This window comes from Tachysurus fulvidraco, unplaced genomic scaffold (genome assembly GCF_022655615.1).
Source record: "Tachysurus fulvidraco isolate hzauxx_2018 unplaced genomic scaffold, HZAU_PFXX_2.0 HiC_scaffold_51_np12, whole genome shotgun sequence".
Classification (NCBI taxonomy): domain Eukaryota; kingdom Metazoa; phylum Chordata; class Actinopteri; order Siluriformes; family Bagridae; genus Tachysurus; species Tachysurus fulvidraco.
In genome coordinates this window covers 59,644-72,924 of record NW_025927271.1, presented here as the reverse complement: position 1 = coordinate 72,924, position 13,281 = coordinate 59,644, and the positions used below count along the sequence as shown (strand labels likewise).

The following is a 13,281-nucleotide window of genomic DNA, read 5'->3' as shown; positions in this document are numbered from 1 at the left end:
CTACACATCGTCTGAAACAAACACCTTAGTATGAAAACAGTATTAGTTGCATTCCAGGGTCATGATTTTATAACGTTATAGTAATTAACTTTGTGTTAAGCATAAGGAATTCTAAGAACCTATAAAGAACCTACCCCCATTAGAAAGATGATGCAGATTTGCCCTGCGACGACAGACCATAGTGAACCAGTGAAAGAGCTCATGGAACTCTGTCCTGCTCTTAAAATGGAGTCTGAGGTAATGTGTAGCAGCACTTTTTCTGTTATTTGTTTGCTGATAACATGCACCACATTCGGTGTAGTTGGGTTTATTACTTTATATAGGGCTCTTTTCTGCTCAATGGGATGGAAGTAGATTTACCAAATTCATCTATAAATATGGTTGTGTTTTCTGTCATGTCTTTTTAAAAACGTATGTGTATGCAGAGTTCCAACGGATTACAAACCAGGACCTGCCCAACACATTTTACTCAGTCCTTGACCGACATCTTCCTCGATTGATGACCTTGTATAGACAGAAGGCATCCAGAACCGGAAAGACAGCAGATGTTTTGGTTAAAATCTTAAAAATCCAAGATGAACAGGTAAAGAGTTGTACTGTTCAAATACTTGTTATACATTTTATTGGTAGAATTTTGTTTTGGAAGAGGAAAGTTTCTAAGGAGCCCAAACACTACAATTTGTTTCTGGTTTTTGTTTGATTCCATTAAAGATGCTTTAAAGTTATTTTTGTATATATGTTATATATATAGGTCTTGTTTGCAGCTACCTGTGAGTAGACGGGCTGCCGCATTTTGAAGCATTTGCAGACGAGAGATGGAAGAGAGAGGTAACCCAGAACACAAAGAATTACAGTAGTCAAGTCAAGTTGAGATAAAATCGTCGATAACTGATTCAAAACGTTTCCTGCTTAAGAAAGTTTTGACTTTATCTAACCTGCGAATGTGAAAGAAGCTGGTACTAACTATAGTGTTGATTTGTTAGTCTAATTTAAGGCCATTACCTAGGTGAAATCCTATATCTTTAACATCAGATGTAAGATAAGGAGTAAGAGTACCAAGGTTAATAGAAACTTCATCTGGGTGCTATTTTGGCCCGAATTGAATCATTTGGGTTGTGTCATCTTTAAGTATCATAAAATTATTTGTAAGCCATAATTTGAGTTCTTGCAGGCAAGCCTCCAATCTCTTGTATGCTGAGTTATCTTTGCGTTTAATAGGTACATAAAGTTGTGTGTCGTCCGCATAGCAGTGATAGGACACCCCAAATTTGCGAATAATTGATCCCAGAGGTAACAGAAATAAGTACAATGACATTATACTCTTAAGGGTCAATAGTACTAGAAAGTACTAGAAACTTAAAATACTTAAGTTAGTTGAATAGTTTTATATAAAATTAAGTTGACACTACTCAATCTATTTAATTATTTTGAGCATTTGGATTTACAGTGTTGACTACTTAAAAAAGGTTTCACCAAAGCAGAAATCATGGGATGTAGGATTATTTTCAATTCTAATTTTTTAGCTTCTGAAGTGGGAGAATTATTCAAAAGCTTCTATGCCATGTCTAATGTAAAAATGTCTTAACAATTCTTTATTCAACAAATTCAAGGATTCCTGAAGAATTACGCAAAGATTGAATATATCTGAAGTCTTTTGTAGTGCGCTGTAGACATGCTCAAAGTTTTCAATTATTCTATCCCTTAGCTGTAAGAATTCCCTAAAACGTCTTGAAAGTTGATATTTTCTCCGTGGGTGGTGCTGGTGGTGGAAGGTGCTGGGAAGTAGATGCGCTCTTGGGGATGGGTTTTGAAATATTCACTCGTAATCAAGGTTTAGTTTTACTCTTACTTCGGTGAATTCAGCTAGGAAATAATCTCAATACAGTTGTCTAAAATAAATCAGATAACATTATTTACCCAAGGCCATGCTCTCTTAATGTTTAGAAGGAGATCGTAGAAGTTCTGTTCTGTTGTGGGATTTCTAAAGACGTGAAGTCATAGCCAAATTTTCGGAAATTCTCACTTTTTACCTACACGTGGGTGGGCGTGTCCGGTCAGGGTGTGTGTACGCGTTTGCACGTTTCCGCTCAGGGGGCGTGTGCTCTTTTTTTCTCATGCGCGTTTGCTCAGGGGGCGTGTGCGCGTTTTTTGCTCATGCGCGTTTGCTCAAGGGGCGTGTGCGCGTTTTTTGCTCATGCGCGTTTGCTCAGGTGCATGTGCGCTTGTGTGACGTTATAGATAGCACCCATTGGCTAATGTTCAGTCTGAGAGACGCTCCTAACACAGCGGAGGTGTCATAATCTTGATTTGAAAACCATCCGGTCTGAGGGGAGGGGTAACCCTATCGCAAAACACCCCCGGATCAAACACGAGTTTTAAGTACCTATCTCTATCTAGTCAATCAAACATATGGACTTGTTTAACAACACTACTTTCCTCTGAGGGGTCATAAATCCCCATTTAAAAAAAACAACAACAAAACATAGGTCCTTGTTTTACAATACTGCTTCCTCTGAGGGGGGTTAAAACAAACCCATTTTTAAAAAACATATGTCCTTGTTTTACAACACTGCTTCCTCTGATGGTGGGGGTAAAAAAAAACCCATTTTAAAAAAAACATATGTCCTTATTTTAATTACTTGTCACCTGTCTACGGGAACAAGCCAAAAAACATATGTCCTTGTTTTACAACACTGCTTCCTCTGAGGGGTCATAAAACCCCATTTAAAAAAACAACAACAACAAAACATAGGTCCTTGTTTTAATTACTTGTCACCTGTCTACGGGAACAAGCCAAAAAACATATGTCCTTGTTTTAATTACTTGTCACCTGTCTATGGGAACCAAGCACGATGGTGTTAAAACAATATGAAAAGAGAGGGGGTGGTGGTGGGATGTAAAGTGGGTCTCTTTAACTCCTTGGAGTCAAGACATACATCTACCACACCAGAAGGTATGACCTTTGACCTTTAACTTTTAATAATTTCATATCACAGGGAAATAAAACTGTCAGCTTGATGGAATATGACCTGTAATACTCTCTAATATACACTGTACTATACAATATAATACATATTATATAATATAATTTATGCTATGAAATCGTTTACATCTACTCCCAATATTGTTATTTCCTTATTATATATAATATAAAAAGCCTACTTACCTTTTCCTCCTCTTCCTTCTGGGACTTTCCAATTTCATTAAGTCCACGAACATTTACACTTGTCCAACTCCTAACTCACCGTAATCACTACTACCATTTCCACACATCCATACATTCCTATTACCATTATTACAATACGACCAATTTCCTCTTCCCCCTCTAATTATTTCTAATTATTGCCCTAACATTGTAAGGGGAACAGTACAGTTGCCTGTATTCCATCAAATGTCCGTCCACCTGAATCATCATTCAGTTCGACACATAGATACATACACTGATACACATGTTTATCTCAATGCACATCAACAAACACATATAGATACCCATGTATATTCCAAATACACATGCACATCAACAAACGTGACAAACAAGCCCCCCCCCCAAAAAAAACTTTAAATCTTCCCAAAAAACCAAAACCAAACTTATTTGCTATTTCTCATCCAGCTCTTATTAATTATTATATTTTCATATATTCTCACTATATTTTTTTATTACTTATTTCCTTTTTTGCTTTGTGAAAGTTCTTGACTTCAAGTGCAGTTGTCCGCCTCCCTCATCAGGGCCACTCCTCCCACGTCAGGCCACAGATTCACTATACACAGACTTTTGAATATAACACGCGTCTACTTACCGTAATGTTATGGCCAGACTCTGTAACCCGTCTGATAGAGCGGTCCTGATTCCGGGCACTGATCGCACTATCCCTTGCGAAGTCCCATCTGGGGTGCCATTAAATGTGATGTGGTCCCGTGATGATATATGAGACTTTTTTAATCATCTTGAGGTCTGTTCTTGGGGTGAATTTGCTCGGATGGCCTGACCTGGCCATGTTAGTAGTTCTAAATGTTTTTGTAAATGAGTTTCAGACAGTGGAATGGCTGATTACAAATTATTTTGAGATCTTTTTATATCCCTTACCAGACTCATAAACAACAACAATCTTCTTTCTGAAGGCCTCAGAGAGCTATTTGTGTCTCAGCATGGTGATACCTCTCACATCAACAATTAAGAGTAAAATAAACTAAATGTCAGGTTTAAATAAGACAAGCCTTCTTCAAAATGCTCTGTAACAATGTTCTAATAATTTGCACCTGATGTGATACACCTGTAGGTCATTTTAACCAAGTTATATACAAATAATTGTGCCATTACTTTTCCTCACAAGAATGGTGAGCATTTTAAATTCCATTTCACAGATGATTAAAAAGACTTCGTTTTTTATTTGTTTAGTTATTCATTTAAATTCAATTCACATTTATTTGTACAGTGCTTTTAACAATGGACATTGTCTCAAAATTAATATTAGACTTATATTTAAATGTGTTTATATTTATCCCCAATGAACAAGCCTGAAGTGACTGAGGTGACTGTGGTGATGAAAAACTCCTTTAGATGGAAGAGGAAGAAACCTTGAGAGGAACCAGTGTCAAAAGGGAACTCATCTTTATTTGGGTGACACTGGAGTGTGTTATTATAAATTCTACAATCAGACAATTGTTTATTGATGAGGAGGTTGTTGTTTTTTATTTATAATATATAAGCCCTATATAACTTATATCTGGTGAAATTGATTAAACTTCCTACTGCCTCCCTGTACTATCTTGGCTCTTTCATCTTTTAAATACTCAGGTTTGGGTACAAATGGAGTCTAGACTTACAATTTTGCAGCTCAAATCAAACTTGTTGTTTCCTCACATATCTGTCCTGTGACATTTTAACTAGACTGTTAAAAATCTATCCCTTGAAAATATTTCAACATCCAAATTTATTTCATTTTGAACCTTTCAGTGAGCATTCCCTTTACACTTTTCAGAACTCTTTCACTGTTAACTGCTATGATCAAGTCATCAACCCGTATTTTTAAGATTAACATTTATGGCATTTGGCAGACATCCATTTCCATGTCCAAAAGTGACATACAAAAATATTTTTTCCTTTGTATACACATATTTATCAACTCGGTTCTGTGCAGAACTAATCTCAATTAAACATATATATATATATATATATATATATATATATATATATATATATATATATATATATATATATATATATATATATATATATATAACATTGCATTCCAGTTTCTGCCTGATTGCATTTGACCATAGAGAAATTTCTCTAACCTGCATACAGTACTAGCTTTTCTCCTGTCTCTGACTTTTGGTCATATCCCTCTGGTTGTTCCATATAAATCTCAGTCAGCTGGTACATGCAAATAAGCTGTCTCAACATCCATCTAATTTAGGAAAAGGGTGAGCTGGCCTCCTCGTGGATCCTAGTGGGTTTCTTCTGATTACACTTTCAGCAACTTTACCCGTCTCAGTGCATTAAGTCTGTTCAGAGTCTCAGAATCATCACTTTGTATACCGTGACCTGGTACATTTTTCACATTTTCATCAACATTTCATTTAACATCACTGCTAGGATATGCATTCTGTGTGTGACTCAGATGTTTGTGTTTCCCTCCCAGTGCCAATTTGGTTGGATGAATAAGGTGCAGAAGTCTAATCATATTTATTGTTAACAATGCTTGAAAGTCTTGACTCAGTTCAGTTCAATTTTATTTGTAGAACACTTTTAACAATGGATAACAATTGAGTTGACAGTTTCCGGGACCTAGGTGTTCACATCTAACAGGACCAGTCTTTGCTCTCTTTGCCTTTTCCATGAGCTGTTTGGCCATCTTCACTGCAGACTCGGCTTTGCCGTTGCTTTGCGAATATGCCGGAGATGACATCACATGTCTAAATTCCCAAGCAGTGCTGAACTGTCTGAATTCCCGAGAGCCGTACTGTGGCCCGTTATCGGAGATTATTGTGTCTGGAATGCCGTGTCGTGCGAAATGGGCCTTTAACTTGTGTATCACTGCTCCTGAGCTAGTATCAGGGAGACAATCAATTTCCCAGAAGTTGGAGAAATAGTCAACTGTGATGAGATATGCTCTGTTGTTAAATGAGAATAAATCTGTTCCCACTTTTGCCCAAGGCCTCGTAGGAATGTCATGTGTACACATAGTCTCTTTCTGCTGTCGTACATCCATAGTTCTGCAAACAGCACATTTCTCGATGTATGCTCCAATAGCAGTACTCATCCCAGGCCAGTTTACACAGTCTCTTGCTCTGCGCAAGCCGCTTTCAATGCCTAAGTGTGATGCATGAATTCTCTCCACAATCTCGGTCCTCAGCTTTGCTGGTATTAGAGCTCTCTCTCCTCTAAAAATCACTCCATCTTGCACACTGAGCTCTTCTCTTACAGAAAAGAATTGTCTTGCCTCTTCTTCCAGCTGAGTTTTCTCTTCTGGACATCCCTGGACTATCACTTTCTGCAACGACTGAAATGTCTCATCCTTAGCAGTTTCTCTCTGTATCTTTTCTAGAATCCCTTCTGATATGGACATGGAAGTGCAGCATGTGGATTGTCTCAATTTCTGTCTCTACTGATCCCTCTGCAGCACACTCTGGTAGGTACACTCTGCTGAGAGTGTCTGCTAAATGCATTAGTTGACCAGGTACGTAGACAACATTAATGTCATATCGCTGTAGTCTCAAAAGCATTCTCTGCAATCTCTTATGTGCATTGAGCAATGGCTTTCTTACAATTGTCTCTAGGGGTTTGTGGTCTGAATGCACTTCTACTTTCCTGCCGTAGGTATACTGGTGGAATTTCTCCATTCTAAAAAGGATTGCCAGGCATTCTTTTTCTATTTGAGCATATCCTTTTTCTGTCGGTTTAAGGGCCCTGCTGCTATAAGCAACTGGTTGTCCAGCCTGCAAAAGTGCAGCACCCAGTCCTGACTCCGAGGATTCACACTGAAGAACAAGGTTGTCATCTGGGTTGTAGTACTTCGAAACAGGTGCTGAGGAAATCATTTGTTTCAATTTGTTGAATGCTACTTCCTGTACATCAGTCCACTCCCAAACAGTGTCTTTATGTGTCAGTTGTCTTAACGTGTCACAGCTGTCTGATAAGTGTGGGCAAAATTTGGAAAAATAGTTCACCATACCCAATAACATCTGATGGCTTTGGCATCTCCACTTCTCTGGATCAATCTTTAGTCCTTTAGAAGTCAGTCTGTGTCCAATGTTTGTCACCACTTTCTGTCTCAGCTTGAGTTTGTTGAAGTTTAGTTTGATGTTTCTGTTTCTACAACGGTCCAACAGCTGTCTAGTTTTTCGTCATGATCTTTCTCAGCTGCTTCATCATTGTCACCTTCTCCACAGACAAGGATGTTCAGGAGCAGGGCTGATCCCCATGGGCATTCTAATCCTAATCTAATCTATACCTGCCACATGGGGCTGCGAAGCTAGTGAGATAGCTTGACTCTTCTAAAAGCCTTATGTGCCAGAACCTGTCCTTCACATCACAAACGGTAAAGACTCTCGCTTTGGTCAGATCAGGAAGAACATCATCTATCATCTAACAACATCCTTTCCTTTGTGACTCAACGTTGTACCAATATCATCAATCGCCATGATATTTTCATGCTGTATTCTTACCAGATCCATTGCTTGCAGAGCTTTGTTTCCTAGCAGGGGCATTGACGAGCTTCTCTATAAATTTCAGCCGGTAGAGTTTTCTGTTTCTGGGGTTTCTTATTTTTATTCTGCATTTTCCTACAGGTTTCAGGTTGCTCTTATTGGACATGACCAGGATCTGTTCAGTCTTTTCCATCACTGTATCCGGGTGTAACAGCCGAATGGGAATTACATTACAACTGGCTCCACAGTCTAGTTGAAATCTTACTGGTCTTTCTCCTATCAGCATGGTTGCAAACAGTTGTTTCTCCTGCTTGTCCTCCCTCTTTTGTGAACTGAGTCTGAGGATTTCCTGAAACAGTTCCTCTTCCATTTCTGCTACACTGTGTATTCATTTTCTCTTAGTCACTTTTGTTTTGCATGTGGTTGCAAAATGGTTCATCTTGCCACATTTTCTGCACTGTTTTCCATAAACTGGGCAGCTTAGTTTTTTCCACTCATGCTGTTTTCCACAGAATTTACACTTAGTCCCTGGAGTTTGTTTGACTCTCTGTACTGCATGCACTTCTTCAGCTTTCTGTCCCTCGATTGTCATCATATTCTCTTTTGACTGTTCTGATGCTCTACATATCCTCACGCATTTCTCAAGTGTCAGGTCTGACTCTCTTAATAGACGTTCTATCACATTTCACATTTAGACGTTTAGTATGCCACATATAATTCTGTCTCTAATCAAAGAGTCTCTAGCCGACCCGAACTTAATCAGTGTGTAGATTATGAAGTCAGATCACACTTCATGTTGGTGTCACTGTGCTTCACAAACACCACACTATCAGATCTGCTTCAAGGGTGGACAAGGTAGAGGGGTGCCAATACTATGTGCAAAGCAACTTGTGCTGTTTTAGGAAAATGATTTTTTACAGTGGTTTACAATGTAATTTATATGCAAAATTCTTTCCTGTCGCAGTTACAGGAAATGCCATGACTAGTTTTCTGACCCAAATGATTTCATGCTCTTAAGTGCAGAGTGAGTGATGTGTGTTGTACTGTTTGTCAAGATGTTAGAGACCAGGATGACTTCTTTTTACATGATAAAACAGGGGTAGTGGACAAAAAAGGTACAGAAATGTGTTATGATGTCGCGTGCCTCTCTCTCTCTCTCTCTCTCTCTCTCTCTCTCTCTCTCTCTCTCTCTCTCTCTCTCTCTCTTCCCAAACACACACACACACACACACACACACACACACATTATTAAGTTATTTTAGTACTTAATATACTACAGACACACTAGAAGACATGAGATGAATGTCCCTGTGTTGTTATTTACCTGCTATTTAATTAAATTGACAAAGAACAAAGAAATAATGTTTTTCTAATAGCATCATTACACTGGAAGAAGCCTTGTAGAGAGAAAGACAATAGAAGCCTTTCTACAAAAGATGATAATGATGGACTACAGAGCAAGGTACATTACAACTGAAGAAGATGCTAACAGATCTGAACACACTTACTTGATGATATCTTTGCTGATTTTTTATTTTTTTTGACAAAGACAGAATCTTTGGACAGCGGAATAAATATAAATATTCACCCCATGGATGTCCAGATGGCCGTGTTCCACTGCTCTGATCATTTCCTACAGCAGCTAATAGTGACTAAACTAGATCAGTGTCAGTACGCTCTGCCTCTGCTGGTGCCCAATCCCTGCACCAGAGAGATTGAGTTTCCTCTCTGGACTTTTCACCAAATCAGAAAGAGTTGGAGGAGTCACTCTGCTGCGGTCAGTCAAAACCAGGCCATGTCTGAAGCTCAAACTCCAATGGTGGCTTTCTTCAGGCTCGGCTCTGTTTCTTCATCCAAGTCTCAGTTGATGAACAGCTTGATCAATGATAAACATCACACATTCTTCCACAGACACTGTCCAGGAAGCAACAAGAACCGGCTCCTGATGGATGGAGTGGTGGAGATCGCTTGGTTCTGTCCATCAGGGAAGGAAACTGATTATTTCCCTGACTGTGTGGCGTTCTGTAATCTCCATGGTGATGCAGAAGCTAATAAAAAGCAAATGGAAATCCTGACTGAAATGTCCTCAGTGAATGTTGTACTTTTCTCTAATCCTGAAAAAGCAGCATATAAGGAGATAATACAGAAGCTCTTCAGAGACACCAAACAAAATGAACTTGAGAAAATTTCAGAAAAAACTGAATATGGCAACTTTTGGTTTGGAACACATGCGCAGGGATATGGATCAAATATACGAGGCTTTTATTTCTGTAAAACAATCCAATGAACAATATAAAGAAAAAACCTTCACCTCTCTCCCTAAGCTTGCAGCAGAAGTCCTGAAATCTGGTCATCCACTAGAGCTGATGGATGGAGATGCTGCTAACGTTCCTCTGATCTGGGTTTCAGCAGTTCTAGATGAACTTGTGAAGATACTGGGGGATCAGAGAGCAAACAAAAATGGTTAGGTTCTGCCACTCTTTCCCCTAATTCACTTTAAACTAAACTGCATGGGGTTGATCATTTACCAATTTGAAACGTCCCTTTAGAAATGCATTTATGGCACTATTATATTGAAATATTCACTGACTTTGGAGAGAAATTCATTTATGATTAGAAAGTCAAATTAATTGATCTTTATTTTTATTTGGCTTTTTCATTTTTGGCATCTCTTTAAACCTGATCGATTTTGCCATTATAAATAAATAAATAAATAAATAAATAAATAAATAAATAAATAAATAAATAGTGTTTGTTTTGATATTGTTTTGTTACTGTTTATTTAAAGTGGTGATTTTGTAGAAAGTTCTAAACAACCTGTCCCTGGTGTTTATCGGGAAGTGTGGTGCTCTTTTTTTGGTTGTGTAGGAGCTGCTCTATTAAGTTAATTAAATTTAAATTACGGTATAAAGTAAAAGGGAAGTGCGTCTTTCTCGGCCGGGAAGATACCGCCTTCATAGAATTAATAAAGGTTACACGGCCTGCTCGCCGGACGAACAGACCAAATAAGTGTAACGTTAATTCCATTACCGTTAATTTCAACTTAGGTTAAAATATTTAGGAGTCACTATAACACGTTATAATTACTTATAAATATTTACCTTGCTTCGCGACCCAAAATCGCTACACACACAAAGCAGACACACACAGACACACACACAAACACACATTACACACACCAGACACACACACAAACACACACACACATACACAAACCAGACATACACACCAGACACACACACCAGACACACACAAACACACACACCACACACACAGCTCTGATTATATTTCGGGATCACTGAAACCCAGACACACTCACCAGACACACATACACACCAGACACACACACACAAACACACACACACCATACACACACACCAAACACACACACACACACAGCTCTGATTATATTTCTGGATCCATGAACTTATTTATGTGTTAGACTCAATGTGGAGCAGCACACAACACACACCAGACGCACACACACACACACACACACACACACACACACACACACACACACACACACACACACACACACACACACACACCAGACATACACAACAGACATACACACCAGACACACACACCAGACACACACACACACCAGATTATATTTGATTATATTTCTGGATCACTGAACTTATTTATGTGTTAGACTCAATGGGGAGCGGCACACAACACACACAGACACACACACAAACACACCACACCAGACTCACACTCACCAGACACACACCACACTCGCACATACACACACCAGACACACACACACACACACACACATTACACACACCAGACACACAGATACACACACACACACACACACACACACACACACACACACACACACACACACACACACACACAACAGACACACAGAGACACACACCAGACACCCAAATACAAAGACACACACAAACAGTAACACACACACAGACCAGACACACACACCCCAGACACACACCCGACACACACGCACACAAACACACACCAGACACATACCAGACACCCAAACACAAACACACACACCACACACACACACACACAGCTCTGACTATATTTCTGGATCACTGAACTTATTTATGTGTGAGACTCAATGTGGAGAGGCACACAACACACACACAGACACACACATACCACACACACACACACAGCAAACACACAAACGCAGTCAGACAAACACACACAAACCACACACCAACATCACTAAATATATGATAAATATGTTTTTCTGCATGAGAAATACAATGTGTGACAGGAGAGCGTGACAAAAGACCAAAATGAGTGACTGTCACGCTCATTGCGTTACACTTGAGAGCCCTGTTAAACTTGTTCTTATTTCAAACAACATGATTTACAAGTGTGTTACAAGCACACAGTGGATCACGCTGATACTCAACTAATACCACACAATTACACACACACACACACACACACACACACACACACACACAGCTCTGATTATATTTCTGGATCACTGAACTTATTTATGTGTTAGACACAATGCGGAGTGGCACACAACTCACACACACATACACACAATACACACACCATACAGACACATCCCACACACACGCACACACACATAATACACACGCACAGCAGACACACACACACACACACACAACACTCACAAGATTGTGTAGCCTCTTATTTGAGAAATACTGTAAGTGTCTGTCAGGCTCAATACATCACACTTGGAAGCCCTGTTAAACTTTTTTCACTAGCACAAACACACACACCACACAAACTCACACACACACACACACACACACACACACACACACACACACACACACACACACACACACACACACACACACACACACACACACACCACACAAACTCACACACACACACAAACTCACACACACACACACACACACAAACTCACACACACACAAACTCACACTCACACAAACTCACACACACACACACACACAAACTCACACATACACACAAACACACACACACACACCCACACACACCAGGCACACACACACAAACATAAATACAATGTGTGGCAGGAGAGCGTGACAAAAGACCAAAATGAGTGACTGTCACGCTCATTGCGTCACACTTGAGAGCCCTGTTAAACTTGTTCTTATTTCAAACAACATGATTTACAAGTGTGTTACAAGCACACAGTGGATCACGCTGATACTCAACTAATACCACACAATTACACACACACACACCAGACACACACACACACAGCTCTGATTATATTTCTGGATCACTGAACTTATTTATGGGACACGGTGACTTAGTGGTTAGCACGTTCGCCTCACACCTCCAGGGTTGGGGGTTTGATTCCCACCTCCACCTTGTGTGTGTGGAGTTTGCATGTTCTCCCCGTGCCTTGGGGGTTTCCTCCGGGTACTCCGGTTTCCCCCTCCGGTCCAAAGACATGCATGGTAGGTTGATTGGCATCTCTGGAAATTTGTCCGTAGTGTGTGAATGAATGAGAGTGTGTGTGTGTGCCCTGCGATGGGTTGGCACTCCGTCCAGTGTGTATCCTGCCTTGATGCCCGATGACGCCTGAGATAGGCACAGGCACCGTGACCCGAGAAGTTCGGATAAGCGGTTGAAAATGTATGAATGAATGAATGAATGAATGAACTTATG

At 39.7% G+C, this 13,281-nt stretch overlaps 1 protein-coding gene across 1 annotated transcript; it reads left to right on the top strand.

Annotated features, from left to right (window-relative positions):
- Nucleotides 1-9,181: 9,181 nt before the first annotated feature.
- LOC125140676 (interferon-induced very large GTPase 1-like) lies at nt 9,182-10,093 on the top strand (the record flags this gene model as incomplete). The annotated part of the gene is made up of 1 exon (XM_047809833.1): nt 9,182-10,093. A coding segment is annotated over one exon (756 nt), but the record flags the coding sequence as incomplete, so codon positions are not given.
- Nucleotides 10,094-13,281: the final 3,188 nt, after the last annotated feature.